The sequence below is a fragment of the Macrotis lagotis genome, chromosome 1 (genome assembly GCF_037893015.1).
Source record: "Macrotis lagotis isolate mMagLag1 chromosome 1, bilby.v1.9.chrom.fasta, whole genome shotgun sequence".
NCBI classification, from domain to species: Eukaryota; Metazoa; Chordata; class Mammalia; order Peramelemorphia; family Peramelidae; genus Macrotis; species Macrotis lagotis.
In genome coordinates this window covers 448,227,053-448,248,955 of record NC_133658.1, presented here as the reverse complement: position 1 = coordinate 448,248,955, position 21,903 = coordinate 448,227,053, and the positions used below count along the sequence as shown (strand labels likewise).

The 21,903-nt window shown below is 36.2% G+C and overlaps 1 protein-coding gene across 1 annotated transcript in view; it reads left to right on the top strand.

Annotated features, from left to right (window-relative positions):
* The window catches only part of SEC23A (SEC23 homolog A, COPII coat complex component), an 81,361-nt gene that overhangs the window by 13,153 nt on the left and 46,305 nt on the right, over nt 1-21,903 (top strand). Inside the window, exons 3-9 of the mRNA XM_074213421.1 lie at nt 3,923-3,980; nt 5,563-5,649; nt 6,540-6,776; nt 11,062-11,141; nt 12,159-12,303; nt 14,453-14,611; nt 21,183-21,298. Of these exons, the coding sequence (XP_074069522.1) occupies nt 3,923-3,980; nt 5,563-5,649; nt 6,540-6,776; nt 11,062-11,141; nt 12,159-12,303; nt 14,453-14,611; nt 21,183-21,298 (882 nt within the window). The remainder of the gene's footprint in view (nt 1-3,922; nt 3,981-5,562; nt 5,650-6,539; nt 6,777-11,061; nt 11,142-12,158; nt 12,304-14,452; nt 14,612-21,182; nt 21,299-21,903) is intronic.

The window sequence follows — 21,903 nt, the reverse complement described above, 5'->3', positions numbered from 1 at the left end:
CTCACTCATTCCTCTTCACCTTCCTCTCTTCCACTCGATTGCAAAAGCTTTTTCTTGCTCTTTTATGTGAAATAACATTCCATTCTAGCTCTCCTCTCCCTTCCTCCTAGTACCCCTTTTTCATACATTGACTCTATCTTTATAATATGTCCAGATTCAGCTCCCTTCTTTGCCTTGTCTACATATGCTTCTTTTGATTGCTCTAATGAATGAGAAAGTTCATAGGAGTTATCAGTTTCTTCTTCCCATGCAGGAATACACACAGTTGAACATCATTTAGTTCCCTATTGATTTGTCCTTCCCAGTCACCCTCTACAAACTTCACCTGAGTCCTGTACTTGAAGATCAGATTTTCTGTTCAGCTCTGGTTGTTTCAGGAAAGTTTGAAAATCCCCTATTTTATTGAATGTCCATTTTTTTCCCCTGTAAGTGGATGTTCAGTTTTGCTGGGGAGTTGATTCTCAGTTGTAATCCAAGCTCTTTTGCCTTCTAGAATATCATATTCCAAGCCCTATGAGCCCTTAATGTAGAAGGGCTAAATCTTGTGGTATTCTGATTGTAACTCCACAATATTTTAATTGTTTCTTTCTGGCTGCTTGGGAATTCTAGAATTAGGATTTAATAGTCCTGGGAATTTTCATTTTGGATCTCTTTCAGCAAGTGATTGGTGACTTACCTCAGTTTCTATTTTACTCTGTGCTGCTAGGATATCAGAACAATTTTCTTGGAGAATTTCTTGAAAGATGAAATCTAGGCTCTCTTCTTGGTCATGACTTTCAGTCCAATAATTTTTAAATGATCTCTTCTGGATCTGTTTTCCATGTCTGTTGTTTTTCCCAGTGAGAGATTTCACATTTTCTTCTAGTTTTTTATTCTTTGGTTTTATTTTATTGTTTCTTGATTTCTCATAAAAATCATCAGCTTTCCTTAGCTTCATTCTACATTTGAAGGAATTAATTTGTATCTTCTTTTCCATCTGGCCAATTCTGCTTTTTAAGACTTTTCCTCATTGGCCTTTTGGACTGCTTTTTTTCCTTTAACCTAAACTGGTTTTTAAGATGTTATTTTCTTTATTCCCCCCCTTTTTTTTGTTTTTGCAAGGCAATGGGGTTAAGAACTTGCCTAAGGTCACATAGTTGGGTAATTATCAAGTGTCTAAGATCAGGTTTGAACTCAGGTTCTTCTGACTCCAGGGCTATTGCTCCATACAGTGTACCACTTAGCCACCCCAAGATGTTAATTTTCTTCAGTATTTTTTTGGTAATGCCTTCACCAAGCTGCAGACTTGGTTTTCATGATTTCTTGGCATTGCTCTCATTTCTGTTCCCAGTTCTTCCTCTACCTCCTTTACTTGATTTTCAAAATCTTTTTTGAGGTCTTCTGTAGACTGCGCCCAATTTGTATTTTTCTTGGAGGCTTTCTTTTCTTTTTTCTCTTTTTTCTTTTTATTTAAGATATTTGGGTTAGTGATTTGCCCAAGTTCACACAGCTAGGTAATTATTGTCTTGAGGCCAGATTTGGCCTCAAGTCTTCCTCACCCTAGGGCCGGTGCCCTATCCACTGTGCTACCTGGCTGCCCGACTTCATTATTTTCTAGTGTATATTTTGATCCTCCACAGGATGAAAGTAATTGTCCATGGTCAGATTTTTTTCTTCTCTTGTTTGCTCATTTCCCCCAGTCTATGACTTGATTTTTACCTCTGCTTCCAGGGTGGAAGATATACTTTTGAGGGGTTTTGCAGCTGTTTTCAGGGATACCCTCAGGGATCTCAATTCCTTCAAGGTCTTATGAGAGATTGACTGCTTTTCTGACCTGTGCTGTGGTCTGTGAGTGATCATAAACACTTGCCTCTTTCTGCCCAGGAACTGTGAGAATGGTCCCTGCTCTGCTCTGGCAGAAAAGCTCTTTTTCCTAAGAGGGGACCCACACTGTGACCTGGATCTAAATTTGGGCAAAACCACAGATGTTTCCAGCTTCAGGGGTAGCAGAGAGACCTCTGCAGTAGGTTCCCCTCCCCTCCCCCCCCTTCTGTGGACTGAGTGCTCTGGAAGCAGCTGCCTGGTGGCTCCCTGAGGGATGGCTCCCTGAGGGATGGTTCTGCAGGCCTGCTCCTGCTTTTTGGCCTGGTCGCCACTGAGGCCTGCACTGCACTAAGCCCAGTGCTCACTCTCTTGTGGTAGAGTTTTCCTGCTGAGCATCCCCAGTTGTCTTTGGCAATCTCTGGGCTGAGAGGTTTGAAAACCGTGCCATTGCCCTGGACCCAGGTGCCCCTTGGCTGTTCCTGGATCACCGGAGCAGGTTAGCTCTGGTGCTACTGGCTACGCCATGGACCTTTCTAACCCCAGTGTAACAGACCTTTCCCACAGATCCTCCAAGTTGTCTTGGGCTGGAAAATGGTTTCACTCAGTGTTTCTGTGGGTTCCATCACTCTAGAATTTAATTAGAGTTGTTATTTAGGGGTGTTTGGAGTGGTCTGGGGGGGAGAGCTCCCAGATTTCATGCCTTCACTCTACCGTCTTGGCTCCACCTGTTTGTTACATTTTGTTTTTATACCACAGTTGATTTCTCCACAACCCTTAAGTGAACCCTTTCTGAGGTGAACAATTCAAGTCCTTTAGATGTAAAGGCTTGACCTTTTTTGTTGTTTATTCCCTTCCATGTACATTGTGATCTATGCAGTTGGTCTGCTTACTAGTCCTCATCCTTGGTAGTACTCAAGTGTCCATGTTAGTACCTTTTGGACTAGCTGTCCCCATCCTCACCTTGATGATTTATAATTCCTAATTTCCTCCAAGGTTCAAGCTCAAGCTTCCGCAGGATTCTCCTGCCTCCTGCCTCCTGCAGGTGTCTGCCTTCCAAAATCAATTTCTGTCCGTTTTGTGTACCTGTCTATTGTTCTTCCAGGTGAAATCTAAGTTCTTTCAGGGCAGAGACTGTTTACAGAGACTGTTTATATTTGTTTGCATTTTGTATTTTATATCCACTCTACTAGGCATTGAGTTAATGCTTGTTGATTGATTGATTCTTATAAACAAGAGGAACTTTTTTTTTAGGTTTTTTTTTTTTGTAAGGCAATGGGGTTAAGTGGCTTGTCCAAGGCCACATGGCTAGGTAATTATTAAGTGTCTGAGACCGGATTTGAAACCAGGTACTCTTGACTCCAGGGCCAGTGCTTTATCCACTGCGCTATCTAGCCGCCCCCTGAGCAAGAAGAACTTTGAAACCAGTCAAGCAGACATAGCAGACATTCCACAGCCTTATCACTGAGAAAAGGAAGGTGTTAATTTGCCTAGGGTCCAAACCTATCTGCTGAACCACCTAATTGCCTCTAAACCCAAAGCACCTGGACTTGATCAGCTGTGATTCTACTGTAATTTATTCTTTTCATGATATACCTTCATTTTTTAAAAATCTGATCTTCTAACTCTAAGTATATGATCTTTTTTACCCTTTTAAATTTATTTTGCATTTGATGTACAAGGGAAAAGTTGCTCCATTACTTTTTCCATTTGAATGAACTTTATCACATTAGAGAAAGTGTAGCTATTATGCTTTATTTTCTTTGGCTATGGTTCCTTTAGATTCAGTTTAAAATGAGGTAGCCAGTACTAAGTTTTGGGAACTTTGATAATTAAAAATGTGTTGATATGTCTTATTTTATATTTATATTATTTTATACAAATTGTTAATATGAATTGAGCTATAGAATGAGATTTAGATGCTGGTGGAATATGAAATTAAAGACATTTTTTAAAAAAAATCACCTTGTCACCTGTTTCTACGTTTTATTTTTTGAATATAGAAATATTTTTAGTCTTATATTTGAGAAAGTGCTTTTAAAAATTATAAAAATAATTTTACTAAAGTAACAAAGTGTTGCTAAATGAATAATATATACGTTTATCTTTTTTTTTTTAATAGTCAGGTGGATTACCGAGCAAAACTGTGGGCTTGCAATTTTTGTTATCAAAGAAATCAGGTAAGAAAATCTCTGTTTTGGTAAACCTAGTTCTGTTTTGTTATTAAAGATTACTTTATAGCAGACATAATATATAAATATCTGTTAAAAATAACACATAGCAAAAACATCTTAATAAGTTAATTAAAATGTCATTCATGAGTCCCTCCTGTAATTAAGCCACAGTGCTAGGTTTTGGGATGAAAACATACAGATGGAAAGTTGGGGTAATGAAGACCCTGGGAGAAGGAGACCTAAAAATGTTTAAGGGAAGCAAACTCTTGGAGATACAATCTTTACTGAGAGGGCAGGGAACTGAGGTGGATTGATCTCATGTTATTAGGTTTGGGGCAGAGAGAGTTCTTGGAGAGATCCTAGGATTATGAGGGTGTCTGAAGTGAGGGAGGGACTGAAGAGGAACCTTGACTGGGGAGTTGAAAACTTTGGAAGAATTGAGACTAGAGAGGCAGGAGGTTTGGATAAGGAGAATCTTTAAGAGGCTGGACATCCCACTATTTTAATAGAACTATGAGGTTGGGGCAGGTGGGGAGCTGATACTGGAAAAAGAGGATGTCTGGGTCTCTGAGGAAGAGTTGGTCCATGGAGTAAAGAGGTCTGGGTCTCTATAGGGGAATTTGGAATAGGGGTGTGTGACTGGGAAGTAGTATTCCTAGGTCCTTATGGTGGAGCAGAATGTGAGAAGGCAGGGGTTCCTCTTTTTTTCTGTTTTGATTCTTTTATGAAGTATCTGTCATGAGCAGGAGCAGAGTTCCTCAGGGGAGAGTGATCAAACACTGGCAAATAAGAAGTTTTCTTTGCCTTCCAATTCCTAGCCCACTAGATAATTGGATGGTAGCTGTCTTCAAGTGTTTGAATAGTTATCATGGGAATGAAGGTTTAGACTTGTTCTGAAATGGAACTCTGTGGCCCCCCAGGGCTTTTCCCTCTTGTGGTATGCTTTGAGATGGCCCTGAAGTCTCTTAAACAGAGAAGGAAAAAGGATCCTTGGTCTTTCCTTGCCTCCCAAATAGGAGACTGGCTATCCCTACAAGGATCTTCATAGGAGAAAGAAGAAGGAAATATTTAGGGCTTGACCTTAGATCTGGGGGATCCACTGTCTAATTTGGAGTGTTGTTTCTCCTGGTGATAAAACCCAAGGAGTGACAGGTAACTGGCAAGAGGCTCCTTCTCTAGACTTCTGTGTCCTGATGGAATAGCAATGTTGCTAAGCATCAGTGCAGCAGAGATGAAGTAAAATGTAGTCCTGCCCTCAAAGCAACTTCAGTGACAAGTGCTTAGAAGTTGAAGAGAGAATGAGAAACTTAGGTCACAGGGATTAAGGGGAGAATAATTTCTAGCTGAGGGGAAGCTTCTTGGAGGTATCTAGGACATGAGCTAGAGCTTTTAAGAAAGAGAACCTTTAAATACATGAAGTAAGATGAAGGGAATCTCTTCTAGGTAGGGAAATAGCTTATTTAAATCTATGGAGGTGTTTTTTTTCCTGGGTATTTGAACCATCAGGAAAATACATATTTATCTTCTTAATTTCTTAATTCTTTTCAGTAAAACAACGTTCTAAATTTTACTTTCCTTCTCCCTGTAGTTTCCACCAACATATGCTGGCATATCTGAACTCAATCAGCCTGCTGAACTTTTACCTCAGTTTTCAAGCATCGAATATGTAGTACTGGTAAGACCATCAGGATATATCTTTGAAACCCTTATAGGTTTATGAGATTTAGAAATATAAGGCCAATCCCCTTATGTTTTCCAAATCTCTCATTTTGAAAATTAGGACACTGAACCCCTTGGTGACTTCACAGAAATGCAGAATTTATGGGAAGGATCTCTAGGGGGTATCTAACCAGAACCCTAACTAAACATGAATTCCATTTATAGTAACTTAGAATAAATTAATATTTCACTTGGCAAAGACAGGCCTTTTTTACTTACAAATTGAATTTGTTAGAAATTTAGTCACAATCTTTTTTTTTTTTTTAAGGTTTTTGCAAGGCAACTGGGGTTAAGTGGCCTGCCCAAGGCCACACAGCTAGGTAATTATTAAGTGTCTGAGACTGGATTTGAACCCAGGTACTCCTGACTCCAGGGCCAGTACTTTATCCACTGTGCCACCTAGCCACCCCTAGTCACAATCTTTTAAGGCCAATTGTTGTAAGACAAAATCTACTTTTTGGATTTCTGAATGTGATCAACAAAGCATTAGTAATCTTGATATATTAGTAAAATATCAGTTCATTGATTCATAAAAAAAGATTTTTAAATGCTGGTTGACATCTTTAATTTTAATTAAGCATGATTTAGTTAAACTTATAAATTGACCCCTTGTAAAACTCAATTTTTTTTTAATCTCTGTACATATTTATTTGCCCAAGTACTTAAGGCATTAAGTATTACAAGACAGTTTAAGTGGTTGAGTTGAACCTGTTCTATCCTGGCACAGTTTTGATGCTTTGAAAATAAATAAAGAAGTATGTGTAAATTTGTGCAAAGGGAAAAAGTCATTAGAGAAAGCAACAATATACTTTTCCTCCCTCATTCCGATTATGTTTTTTTTTAAAGCGTGGCCCTCAGATGCCTTTGATATTTCTGTATGTTGTGGATACTTGTATGGAAGATGAAGATTTACAAGCCTTGAAAGAATCCATGCAGATGTCACTCAGTCTTTTACCATCTACAGCTTTGGTGGGACTTATTACCTTTGGGAGAATGGTGCAGGTCCATGAACTTGGTTGTGAGGGTATTTCAAAAAGTTATGTCTTCAGAGGAACAAAAGATTTAACTGCAAAGCAATTGCAGGTAAGTAGGCAAGAGTAGTATTTCACAGTGTATATGTGAACAAAGATTATCACTTAGTGTAAAATGAAAATTCTTTCTTAAAGTAACTTTGCAGAAAAAAGTTTATAGGGGATGATTGTTATAATTGTGATTATGACATAATGAGCATTTTAATGTTCATGTTTCCATTCTAGTCTTTTCTTTCCATTTGCCTAATATCAGTAGTTTCAAAATGCTGAAGTTTAGAATGTTAAATTTGTAGTTTCAATTTTTAAAAATTTTAAGTTTAGAATCAAAATCAGATATTAGAGTCTTTTACAAACTTCAAAATTTCTATCAGGCAACAGTAATAATTGTTTGATTGATTGTTTTCCTTCAAACTTTTTTTTAGTTGTTTTTTTTGCAAGGCAAATGGGGTTAAGTGGCTTGCCCAAGGCCACACAGCTAGGTAATTATTAAGTATCTGAGACCAGATTTGAGCCCAGGCACTCCTGACTCCAGGGCCAGTGATTTATCCACTGTGCCACCTAGCACCCCATTTTCCTTCAGACTTGAAGAGAGCCTTAACATCAAATAAATGAGAATGTGATATGCACATTATGTTGATTAAAGTGAGGGGATTGTGCAGAGATATACTCATTGCTTCTTTCACGACCAACTTAGCCAGTGGCCTGATAGTATAGAAAACAAGACTTCTGCTGTTAATCTGGATACAGTAGGACATCTTGACCTTTTAGATGAAGGTCTTTTCCATATCAGCGAGCACAGTATTACAGTAATGCCAAGCTTAGGGATTTTGACTTAGCAACATTCAGTCAAAGTTCCACAACTTGTTGCTATTCCCTACTCTCTTTGTCAGTAGATAAATCCAATATTTGTTGTATTTATTTGCCCAAGTATTTAAGGCAACAAATATTTGTTAGTTAAGTACATCTTATGTATGAAATTTCAGGTCCACTCATGCTGGTCAACATCTCATCAGTATGGTAAAATTATGCTAACCTGTTTGTGATAGTCTATTTTATTCAACTAGTGGGCATCATTTATGGGTAGAACTATGATGGTATGTGATTGTCTTCGAATCTCTGACTTTAGTTCTTGATTAAATATTTACTAGTGTGCTGTTGGTGTATTTCACTAATGAGAATTAGCTTTACATAATGAATAGAGGGCTTGACCTTGGAACTAGGAAGACCTGGGAGCTCAAGTCATGCCTCTTGACACATTTTGGCTGTGTCATGTTGCCCAAATTATTTAACCCATCAGTACTCTAGGAAACCTGGTAAGGGTCCAGGTTGCAGTCTTGCTTTTATAGAGGAAGTTTCCTTATCCGTATATTAAATAATTTATAGATCAGTCTGTGCTTTATCCCTGATCAGTATTTCTGTTGTAACATGTGTGACTGATATTCTTTCTATTCATAAAACATTCCCCCAAAATGTGATTTATTCTTTTTTTTTAGGTTTTTTTTGGCAAGGCAAATGGGGTTAAGTGGTTTGCCCAAGGCCACACAGCTAGGTAATTATTAAGTGTCTGAGACCAGATTTGAACCCAGGTACTCCTGACTCCAAGGCCAGTGCTTTATCCACTATGCCACCTAGCCACCCCCCCTTTTTTTTAGGTTATATTTTATTTTTTTTAAAGAAAGATTTTTATTTATTTTGAGTTTTACAGTTTTCCTCCTATTCTTGCTTCCTTCCCCCTGCCCCCCACAGAAGGCAGTCTTTTAGTCTTTACATTGTTTCCATGGTATACATTGATCTAAGTTGAATATGATGAGAGAGTAATCATATCCTTAAGGAAGCAAAATAAAGTATAAGAGATAGCAAAATTATATAATAATTTAACGTTTTTTTTTCTAAATTGAAGGTAATAGTCTTTGGTCTTTGTTCAAACTCCACAATTCTTTCTCTGGATACAGATGGTATTCTCCATCACAGATGGCCCAAAATTATCCCTGATTGTTGTACTGATGGAATGAGCTAGTCCATCAAGGTTGATTATCACCCCCATGTTGCTATGAGGGTGTACAATGTTTTTCTGGTTCTGCTTATCTCACTCATCATCAATTCAGGCAAATCCTTCCAGGCTTCCCTGAATTCCCATCCCTCCTGGTTTGTAATAGAATAATAGTTTTTTATGACATACCTATATCACAGTTTGTTAAGCCATTCCCTAACCAATTCTTTGCCACCACAAACAGGGCTGCTATGAATATTTTTGTACAAGTGATGTTTTTACCCTTTTTCATAATCTCTTCAGGGTATAGACCCAGTAGTGGTATTGCTGGATCTCAGGGTATGCACATTTTTGTTGCTCTGTGGGCGTAATTCCAAATAGCTCTCCAGAAAGGATGGATGAGTTCACAGCTCCAACAACAATGTATTAGTGTCCCAGATTTCCCACATCCCTTCCAACATTGATCACTGGCCTTTCTGGCCATATTGACCATAACTTATTCTTTTACAAGAAACTGGAATCCAGGGCAAAATGGTCTTATATTTGAAAAACATATGTGACAGTCATGTAACTCAAATTTCTTAGTTGCTGAAAGACCTTTTCTCCTGTTGGTTTGGTGCTCAATAAGTTTCCCTTAGTCAGGATGTAGTTTTTTTTTTGTTTTTGCATTGAGTCCAGGCTTGCCTTGGCTCCCAAGGATGCACTATTGCTAGCTAGTCCAGAAATAACTGTAGGACACCAGTGGAAAGATACAAGCTGCTGCCATCCCTACAAATATCATGCTATGCTACCAATAGGAAGATGTAAAATCCAACATGCTTAGGACCCTTTGAAGGTGGAAGGATCTTCAATCAAAGCAGGGTGGTAAGGAGATCTGTCTAGAACCAAAGACAATACTTCTCTCCTCTACCCTCCCTAATTCATTTGCTTTTCAGAAATATTCTGGAAAGTCACATTCTGTAATTTCTGTAATTCTCCTTTTTCTACCTGCTTGATAAATTAGAAAACTTAGTCATATCTTCAGGGATTGTCTATAGTCTTTTGGGAACAGATTTTCTGTCTGACATCAGTTGACAATTCAGTGGTTTTCAAAGATTTTTCATATTTAGCATAAGGTCTTGTTTTATCAGTTAATTAAGATGCATTGTTACCTAAGTTTTTAAGAGCTAAAATGAGATGGAATGGTTTCACAACTCCACGTTGGACAGCATATGCAACATTCTGTACTCCTAGTCCTCTGCTTTTTTGTAGAGAGAAAGGGTGTTTTATCCTCAGTCCTCTGGAATCAAAATTAAACATTACATTAATTTGAATTTTTATGTCTTTTGGTGTTTTCCTTTACATTATTATAATCGTTATTCTGTATCTCGTCTTGGTTCTGCTTTCTTTTCTCGCTTTGGAATTTCCTTTGCTCCAATATTGGATTTGTTTTCAGCCTGTGGTATTTTAGAAATAAGCTTCTAATTTTGTCTGAGGATAGTCCCTGTGAATCTGGTTCTAGGTCTACACTGCTTTGTAGAGCTTCCTGAATCTGAGCCATGCAGACATGGATGGGGGATTTCCCAAGTGACCAAATTGATTGCTAGAATTTATAAGCACAGCATTAATATTTTCCATTAAAAAATTTTTTCACTGTCTTCCTCCCTTCCTTTTGAAATTCCTATTAGTAAACTTGTTTTTTATAATATATATATATGTATATACGTATATATATGTATATACGTATATACATATATATATATTATATATATATAATATATATATATATATATATATGTGTGTGCAGAGGCAGCATGGAATAATGGACTGACTGCTGGGATTACTGTCAGGAATGTCTGGGTTCTATCAATCAAAATGAGTTATTTACATCAGGGCAATCTGGGACTGTAGCCAGATGATATATTTGAATCCCTACAGAAGACACCCTAAATAGTAATTATAGAATTCAGACAAAGGGAGGAGGAGTAATAGAGTATGTTAGTGTGGATTGGCTGTTGGTTTGGTTTTACTGTGTTCATCACTGGGCTTGGGTCCACTATTTCTTGCGTGTCATAGCAATGCATTTTGGGCTAGAGTCCTGGACAAGCAAGGCTATTGTTATTATGACTTTTTCTGTGTTCTTTCATTACAGTAGTAAACATTTAAAAATCTAAGAAAATACAAATAAAGGAGATATTTTACATGACAATTGTATATAAAAGATGGATTTCTTCACTGTTAGTGGAAGAAAACAAGATCTTGGCACAAGCTATACAATACCTTGTTTTAACTATTTAGTAGAGACAGTTGTCTTTTATGATTCATTATGTGGATTTCACTCATATTAATGATTTCACCTCTACAACAGGAAATGTTGGGGCTTTCTAAAGTACCTATTACCCAGGCAGCTCGTGGTCCTCAAGTACAGCAACCACCTCCATCAAACAGGTAATAATGGAATAGAATCCAGATAATTTAATATGTATAATCTTGAATTTAAAGCATTTGTGGTTGTAGAAAGAGTAGTTAAAAGGAAAGGGTATTATAATTCTTTAAATGTTAACTTCTAAATCTTTTTTTTTATCTCAGAGCTCTTTACTGGGTTTCAGACTCAGATTTAAAATCATTACTTACCAGTTGTAGAAGAAAGTCTCAACTAGCACTTGAGACCACATGGGTCCAAAGCTGAACTACACATCTACTTCCTTCCCCTCCTTTCTCCTATCCCTAAATCTTATTTCTTCTGACTTTAAGATTTTTGTGAGTGCTTCTACTCTTCTTCTGGTAACTAATGCTTGAAATCTTTAGGTGATATTTTATGCTTCCTTTTCTCCCAGATCAGTTAGCTGCCAAGTTTTACTATTTCTGTCTTTTCAGTGTATTTCTTGGTAAAGGTGTCTCTTCCTCTGTCTCCTCTCAGAAATGATATTTCCTTCTTTTGAACTCTTCTATATTTTATGCATTTTTATGCATCTAATTTTTATTATGCTTGTATGTTAACGTATACCCTCCTTAGTAGATTATTGTTAGTTCATTAAATATAGTCTTTTGTTCATCTTTTTGTCTTACTCATTTCTTAGCAGGTACTCTATGTTTGTGTAACTGAAATTGCCTGAGTTTGTGTATGTGTTTAATGTTTATTACATTTTATTACAGAAGATTTTTTGACCTATTTTTGTTATAAATTTTAAGAGATATTAATTTGGGTTTTTTTTGCAATAAATTTTGATGTTAAGTGAAAGAAAAATGATCCTGAGTTTGACTTTTATACATAACCAATTACTTTTTATTTTCAAAGAGAAACTAACAGGAAACTTTATACGTAAGTGAGAGATTAGGTTCTGAAGTGTTGTGCTTAGATAATCAGTTTTGCGTCTTGTCTACTAAGATATGCTTTATGAGACATTTTGAGTGGATTTTGGAAAATTTTACAATGAGTCCTTTTTGTTTAATTTTGTTTTACAGATTTTTACAACCAGTACAGAAAATAGACATGAATCTTACAGATCTTCTGGGAGAACTCCAACGAGACCCTTGGCCTGTTCCCCAGGGCAAGAGACCTTTGCGATCCTCAGGGGTGGCTCTTTCCATAGCTGTAGGATTACTGGAGGTGATTATTATGTCTTTTTTTCCTATTGGTGCTTCCTTTTTCACATCATTCTTTTTTTTTTCCTTAGATTTTTGCAAGGCAAATGGGGTTAAGTGGCTTGCCCAAGGCCACACAGCTAGGGAATTATTAAGTGTCTGAGACCAGATTTGTACCCAGGTACTCCTGACTCCAGGGCTGGTGCTTTATCCAGTGTGCCACCTAGCCACCCCACATCATTCTTAAGTCTCAATGACTCCCTTCTTTAATTCTTAATAGTAGTATCACTTGTATTAAGTAAATATTAATTTCCTCATTAACCTTTTGCACTACTTTTTCCATTTGATCTAAACTGGTTTTAACATATTGTTTCTTCAGTATTTTTTTGTGTCTCCTTGATCAAGCTGCTGACTTGGCTTTCATGTTTTTCCTGTATTGCTCTCATTTCTCTCTCCAATTTTTTCTTTACCTCCCTTACTTGCTTTTCAAAGTCTTTTCTGAGCTCTTCCATAACCTGAGATCAATTCCTATTTTTCTTGGAGGCTTTGGATACAGAAACTTGAACTTGTCATCTTCTAAATGTGTATTTTTTTGATCCTCCATGGGACCAAAGTAATTATCTATGGTCAGATTCTTTTTTTTTTTCCATTTACTCTCAGCCTATGCTCTGGTTTGGGGTGCTTACTGAGCTTTTGAGTATTATTGGGACACCTCCCACGAGGAACTCAGTTCCTTCAAGGTCTTATGGGTGGTTCTGACTGTTCTCCTGCCTGAGCTGTGGTCTGTGGATGACCAGAAGCTCTCTGCCTGAAGCTGTGGAGAGGGTCCCTCTTCTGCTGTGGCATTAGGGGGCCCCAGACTGTGACCAGGTTCTGAATATGGACAAAGCCCTAGAGTCCTGTCTGAGGGACAGAGGAGAGACCTCGACAGTCTGTCCCCACTCCCATACTGTCTATAGTCTGAGCGCTCTGGAAGCAGCTGCTGGATGGCTTCCCAGGCCTGCTTCTGTTTGCTGGTTCATGGCTGCACTGATCCAGGCTCTGAGCTTACTCTGGCAGAGTTTTCCTGTTGATCTTACAAACTGGTTATCCTTGGATTGGGAGGTCTGAAAATCAGGCACCCCCAGGGGACCTAGACATTCCATGGGCTGTTTCTGGAAGGTTGGAGCTTGGCATGATCCTGGCACTGCCTCCCCCTCTGATCCCAGTGGAACAGAGCCTTCCCGTAGATCTCCCCAAGTTATCTTGCAAATAAGTATTATTAAGAAAAAATAACCCCCCCAAACCAAAAACATATAACAGAGTTCTTAAATTTTGCATTGTTGTGGTTGGCATGTAAATTGTTCTCCTGATTCTGCTTGTTTCACTCTGAAAAGTTTATGTCTTAAAACTTTTTATTCCATAATGCAACTTCTCTGTCATCTCTCCCCTTTCATTAACTAGCATAAGAATTTGTTGACAGGGAGGAACTTATACATTATATCACAATTATATTTGTAAATTTTTAAACTTAAGACCCTTCCTTCCATTGAAATCTTATTCCAGTGGTTTATTGTGGGATGAAGTGAAACTGATTGAAGGCCCATATCAATTTAGCATTAGGGCTCTTGACAAGTAGCCTAAAAAGTCTTTGAGTACTTGCTGACCTGGTTTTCAGGTCTGTTGTCCAAGAATCAACTGGACTAAGGTCAGAGAAGATTGCCATTAGTAGAAATAAAATTATTTTAGCCACAGCAGCTCATAAATAAAAGTTTCTAAGTTATAGAGGTTGTATAATAAATTATAGAGTTCTATAATACTATAATCACTGATCCTTGAATTATTTTTACTTGTGTAATTTATTATTGTCATTACCCACTAATCCCATCTTTCCATCCCCAGGAGCTCTTCTTGTAACAAATGAGTATAATCAAATAAACCAATAAGCATATTGGCCATGACTGAAAATATATACTTCATTTTGTGATGCTGATCTGTCCCTTATCTAATGAGAGGCAGGCACTAGGCAAGCCTCACCATCAGTCTTCTGAGATTGTTTCTGGTCATTGAATTGGTTAGAGTTATGAATTATTTAAGTGTTGTTATTATTATTGTTTAAATTACTGTAATCTTTGAAGTATTAAAGAAGATAATTTTTATTAAACTATTTTTGACATTTTGCTTTCTTTTAACAGTGCACTTTCCCAAACACTGGTGCTCGTATTATGATGTTCATTGGTGGTCCAGCTACTCAGGGGCCTGGAATGGTGGTTGGAGATGAACTAAAGACTCCTATAAGATCCTGGCATGACATTGAAAAAGATAATGCCAAATATGTAAAAAAGGGAACTAAAGTGAGTTTCAGTTTTTATTAATTTTACATAATGAATAAGGTAAAACACAAACATTTTTTGACTTTTCCCAAATATGATACATACCTTTATTTGAATTTGAATAGATATGGATTGATTTGGGAGACATTATATCAGGGAAAAAAGGTAGAGTAAATGAGCAATTTAAGTTAATTGGAATTGCTGATTTTTTTCCTTTTAAACTAGTGCTTAGACTTGACCAGATCAGAAAAGTTCGTATCTTCCTCTAAAACAATTAAGTGAACACATCTTATATGGAGAGTAGGCTGGACCTTAGACAGTTATTTAAAGATATGCTACCTGTCTTCATCAGAAATAGATCTCTCTTGAAGAGTTTAGCAGGAGCACTTGACAGAGTTGAATAGTAATTATAATAGATAGCTAACATTCATGTAGTGCTTATTATGTGCCAAGCACTGTGATAAGTGCTTTACAACTATTACTGTATTTTTTTTTCTAGGATTTTGCAAGGCAGATGGGGTTAAGTGGCTTGCCCAAGGCCATACAGCTAGTTAATTATTAAGTGTCTGAGACCGGATTTGAACCCAGGTACTCCTGACTCCAGGGCCGGTGCTCCATCCACTGCACCACCTAGCTGCCCTATTACTGTATTTCTTTGAAAAACCCTAACATGATTTTTCAGAATGCTTGTAATATAAGCCTTACCCCCAAAATAAACCCTGTTAAGATTATCAGTCAGATGGACACATTAGTATGTCTGTTGAACACAAGACAGATGTATTAAATTATAAATTAATATTATTTAATTAGATATAAATAAATAATGTTGACATTAATACTTAAAACAAATGATAATATAAATTATAATTAAGTATTTGTAAATACCTAAGTGGGCACCTTTGGACGAGAGATAAATGCCTATGTAAACAGATGACTTAGAAACTTATTGCTGAATGAGTAGACATAATTCATGGACAATGTATAAACTTGATGGATGGAAAGAAAGCCCCATCTCTAATCATCACTAAGGGCAAGAAAGATAAGATTGAATGTTTTTTAGGCATTTATGGTCTTGAAACTGAAAACCTGGTACACACAAGCAAGGTCTTGTTAGTCTGGGATTCAGTCAGTACTCACTGTACTAAAGACATGAAGAACTTCCTTGCAAAGAGAAGACTAGATCACAAAATGATTCCCATGGCTGCCTGTCTTTAGACAGCCCCTGAAAATAAGCCCAAATGCATCTTTTGGAGCAGAAATTAATATAAAATCAGGTGTTATGTTTGGGGAAATATGGTATCTCATTTGATCCTTTCAGCAGCCCTGTACAATGAATTTTTTTATTATCCTCATTTTATATTTGAGGAAGTGGAGGCAGTCAGAAGTCAAGTGATTTGCTCAGAATCACACAACTAGAAAGTGTCTGAGACCAAACTTGAACTCAGGTCTTTCTGATAGCTGGCCTGAAACACTATACATTGTGCCACTTAGTTACAGAGGATGATAACTAGAGGATTTTTAATCAGATTTTAATTTTTAATTTAATTTTTAATTTTAATTTTAATCAGATTTAATCAAATTTCTTTTTTTTAAATCACTAATCTACACTCTTTAAAGGGATAATGGATTTGCTTTAGTTTAATTTAATTTTAATGTTTGGTATGAGAAGGTGGTGTTCACTTGTTGATTAATGGGTATGTATAGTTTAATTAATTTTTGGATATAGCATCAAATTATTTTCTAGATTGACCAGACTTCACAGATTCATCATCAAGACATCCATGTATCTTCTTTCCTATACCCCCCTAGCAACATCATTTCAATCCCTTTTCATTATCTTTGTTAATCTTTGGAGATTGAGTGAGATTTAACCTTGGAAATATTTTAATTTCTTATTGTTGGTGATTTGGACCATTTTATATTATTGTTGATAACTTTAATTCTTACTTTGAAAAACAACCATACCTATCCTTTGACAATTACAATCATCCTTCTGTCTCTCTGTCTCTCTTGTGTCTGAGAAACTAGCTTCAAATATTTTTCCTAGTTTACTATTTCTCTACTAATTTTAATGGCATAATTTTATTTGTGTAACCAGTTTTGCAATTTTATGAATTTGAAATTGTCCACTTTATATTCTGTGATCTTTTCTTTTTTTTTGTTTGTTTTTTGCAAGGCAAATGGGGTTAAGTGGCTGGCCCAAGGCCACACAGCTAGGTAATTATTAAGTGTCTGAGACCGGATTTGAACTCAGGTACTCCTGACTCCAGGACCAGTGCTCTATCCACTGTGCCACCTAGCCACCCCTATCCTTTCTATTCTTTAAGAAATTGTCTCCTCTTAATAACTGAGAAAGATATCATCTCCTTTCCTGCTTCTTTGATGTGTCTTTTTATATTGTGGTCCTGTATCAATTTGGAGCTTATCGTGGTATTCTGGTGTGAGATGTTGGTCTTACCCTAATTCCTGCAATGTGATTTTCAAGTTTTCCTAGTAATTTTTATTGAATATTGAGTCCTTACATAAGTGGTTAGGGTCTTTAGGGTTTATTTGAATCCATTACAGCTATATTCATTGACTTTTGCTTTATTGTGCTAATAATTTTGATGACAGCTGTCTTGTAAAATAGTTACAGGTCTCCTATTGCTAGACTCTTTTCCCTCCCACATATTTTCATTATTTTGTTGAGATTCTTGATCTTTTTTCCTCCAGTTTTCCCTAACTTCTATGAAGTGATCCTTTTAAAGTTTCATTGTTACGGTACTGAATAAGTAAATAGTATTATTTATATTGACACATATCAGTCATGAATCTCTCCAGTTAATGAGATTTGTCTTTATTTCTGTAAAGAATGTTTCATAGTTGTACTCATAATAATTCCTGTGTATCTTGGTAGGTGGACTCAAATATTTTGTGTCTATTCTATATCTATTTTGAATAGAATTTCTTTTTCTATTTTTTCTGGCTGGGTTTTACTGGCATTAGAGGAAGTCAACAGGGATTTATTAAATGCCCACTATATGCCAGGTACTATGTTAAACACTTTTCACATTTCTCTCATTTGATTCTCATAACTACCTGAGAGGTTGATACTATTATTATATCCATTTTACAAAGAAGAAACTCAGGCAGATAAAAATAAAATGATTTCACACAGTAAGTGTCTCAGGCTAAATTTTAACTCAAGTCTTCCTGACTCCAGGCCTTGTGCTCTATTCACTATGACAACTAGCAGTCTCCTTAAGGTCTTGGTATGTAGTCTCTTGGTAGTCATTTTTTGATAAAATTATTCCTTGATTTGTTCTTTATCCCACTAATCCTTTAAGATTAAATAGTTTCCATTGAAGTTAGAATCCTTCCTGCAAAAGCTGTTTCAAATGTTTGTTGTGCCATGATCATTAAAGGTGCTTCTGAGGGTTGGATTTTTGTTTTTTCATTTGTTTATGAGGTTTTTATTCTGTAGCACATGGTCAATTTTTGTAAAGGTGTCATTTGCAGCTGAAAAATATCTATTTTTCTTTCTATTCCAGAGCAGTAATTGCCAGTGATCTATCATGTCTGGTTTTTTTTAACTTCTCCAAAATTAGACTCTAGTTCTTTGTTTTTGTTTTTTTCTTAAATATTCATAGTTCCAAAAAAGGACCCTTTGAGGTTTCCAAGTATTATAGTTTTTTTGTCTATTTTGCCTTGTAATTTTGTTAACAGCATCTTATATAGGCTATATGTTCTTTGTTGCATTTGCTATCATTTGATGTAATTTCATTATATTTTGATTTCATTATCTATTCCTTAAACATATTTCTCTGCATCTTTTAACCATGTCTGTTTTTATTATTGCCCTGTGTGATATCATGATTGTTATCCTTGCTTCTTAGAATTCTCCTGAAGTAAAATTAGTTACACTGCAACTCTTTAATCTGTCTGAATCTTGGTGTATCACATTGACTTCTTCTAAACAATATATTGTTGGATCTGCTTTCTAACTCATTCCGTTTTCCTCTTCCATTTTATGGTTGTGTTCATCCCACTCACCTTCAGGGTTATGTTTGATAATTGCCACTGGATCTCAAGTTCATGGCAGGGAGCAAGGTTGGCAAGATAATAAGAAAATAACAAGACTGGTAGATAGGAGCAAATAAGATTTTGAAGGACTTTGAATGTATATGCTAATCAAGTTCACTGTAACAGCAGAAGAAAACTGAAGTTTATAATCTTTTAGCAAGAAGGCTATATGAGCATTGTGGGAGTTTGCAGGTAGAGGTGCTACCAAAGGACAAGCACTTCTATGGCAGGAAGATATTCTGAAATGAAAAGTGGGTACCTCACAGTGGATTGTCTTTACCAGGATTTGATGCAGGGTTAGGGTTTCTTTCTTTTTTTTTTTTAAGATTTTTTTTTCCTTCAAGGCAATGGGGTTAATTGGCTTGCCCAAGGCCACATGGCTAGGCAATTATTAAGTGTCTGAGGCTGGATTTGAACTCAGGTACTCCTGATTCCAGGGCCGGTGCTTTATCTACTGAGCCACCTAGCCGCCGCAGGGTTAGGGTTTCTTTAGAGAGTTTTTTGTTTCCATGGGCAATATCTTGACTGTGGAGAAGGGAAATAAGTTCCTGTGATCAACTGGCTTCTGGAGATAGGGGCAGGAAGGGGAGGGCATACATCAAAGCAGGAGATTACATGTCAAATGGAGAAAAGATATGGTAAGGAATAGGGGGTAAAATTGGAATCAAGGACATAGGGGAATGTCTACCATAAGGTCATACTTCTTTCATTATTTCATCACTTCCCTTCATCTAAGGTGAAACACACAGAATAAAGGGGCAAAGGATAAGAACTACAAGGATAATAACACTGTTGGAAGAGGAAACTCACACTTGGTGTTTTAAAACCTTTAATTCTATGAGGAACACAAAGAAGCATAAATAAGATTACATACAGATGATGATTCAGAATAAATAAAAATAGAAGAAAATTAAGAAAGCAAAGTAATCTTAATTAGAAAAGTGTAGAAAAGAAATTTAACAAAAGTGACTGAAAGGAAAGTGAAGAGGAATTTTGAATTAACCTTTAGAAGGGAAAAAAGGAAAGGAATAGAGAAATAAAAGAAGTAACAAGAAATTTGTTAAGGAAAATTTCAAAACCCGGGAAAGGTTTGATAAGTGAAGGGGGAAGGGAAGGAGGTGGAAAAGGTAGGTAGAAGGTAGAGGGGGAAAAAAGACTGGGAATTTTGATACCTTAAAGTAGTTTGAGCCAAACTAATTGAGGACATAAGTTACCATATTAAAAGTGGTAGAGAAACTACAGAAGATTCCTAATTTAGGAAAAAACCAAAACCTATTCGAGACAAGTAGAGGATTTCCAGCCCCTCTGGGTCAGGTCTGAGGTTCAGAGTGCTTTCTTTTATCTTGGTCAGAATGCTCTGGGTTTCTTAGGAACTTTGTCTTACTGTATTACCAGATCCATGAGCACAGGGTACTGGAGGTTTCAGATGCCCCTGGTGAGTGGGTCTAATGTCATCTGGCTCTTGGCTTTTTTACATGAGCTTATGTTGACTTGCCTGCAGGAGAAACAATTCAGGTTCTGGCTGGCTTTTTAAGTATTTAGCTGATTGAAGGTGTTTAATTTAGTTCTCTTGAGAATTTCTTGGTTATTATTTGATCTATTGCTGTTTTTAGATCTTTGCCATTTTAACCAGCAGATCTGATGCCCATATATAATAGCATTCAAAGTTATCATGGTTCACAATCTCAGAGATTATTGGAATCTAGGAAAATATTGACATAATAATTTGTATATGTTTGTTTATCATTGTATACTTATAATATGATTTAAGTAGAAATCAGAAATTCAAAATCTTTATAACTTTTGTATTTGATTCTAGTGTTATTATTGTTACTAATGTAAGATTTTAAATTATCAAATCCTTTAGAGTACTTAGCTGTTCTATTTCTTTACTTTGTAATAGGGACTTTAAAAAACCTGTATTAGTATCTAGCCATGGAGAAGTGTTATATGTATTGTATCATAATAGTTAATGTTCTTTAGTTACTAATAAGATTCTTTAGCAATTTCTTCTAATGGAAGCAGAACAGGAATGGAAAATACTATATTTTTAAACAAAAAAAACCCTGTATTTAGCTTATCTTTTAATTTCACTTTATGTTTTCTGAGTATATCTGAAAGGATTAAACCTATGAGAAATTATTTTCTCATTCCTTTAATATCAGGCACTGACTGGGATATAAGCCCTTTTTAGAGAGAGTAGAAGGATGGAAGCTCTTTTTAAAGTCTACTGTACCTACAGAGGCTTCATCAGGTTGATTTGCCTCTGATTGTACTTCAGTCTGAGTCTGTTTCACCTGACCTGTACCATTTTGCCTCTTGGATCTTCTCCCTTATTTTTGATATCTCTTTTGGGATTTGTTGAAGGTCATATAGGTACTAAGTGACAGATGTGTTTTTCAAACTTAGGTCCTCTGACTCCATGTCACACTAACCACATTTTGACTAGCTATGAATATAATACACATATACTTATGAATATAAAATGTAAATACTGTTTTTATTTAATATTTTTTAATTTGTTTTTTAGCATTTTGAAGCATTGGCTAATCGAGCTGCTACAACTGGTCATGTTATTGATATTTATGCATGTGCATTGGATCAGACTGGTCTTTTGGAGATGAAGTGCTGTCCTAACCTCACTGGGTATGTATCTAGAATCTGAAAACCACAGTAAGGTCTTGAAATACAGAAGTGAGCTAAAAGAGCAAGTGAGCATTATGATCTTTCTGCCATTTATTATATTTGAGTTTTCAGGCAATTTAAAATTTTTTTTTATTTATTTAAAGCAACAGGGTTTAAATGACTTTCCCAAGGTTACACAACAAAGCAATTATTATGTGTCTGAGGCCGAATTTGAACTCAGATCCTCCTGATTCCAGGGCTGGTGCTCTATCCACTGTGTCACCTAACTGCCCCTCAGACAATTCTTAACTTGGATAACAGTTCCTCAGATTCTTCTGTTATCAACTGTTATAACTGGGTTTAATTTTTTTGGTAGTGATAAATAGCTTTGTATATATAAACTAGACATAGAAAAAAATTGAGCAAAGTAGAATTTAATAATATTTCACATTATTAGATTAGGGCTTTATGCCCTTTAAGTTTTTTAATAAATATACAGTTAAATTAAAAATAAGAAAAGTAACATAAGCTAAACAGAAAATATCGCCATAAGACAATATATTGATAGAAGCATTGTCTTTTGAGCCATTTATTTGTCATTTTACCTTGTATAATTATTTTCTTAA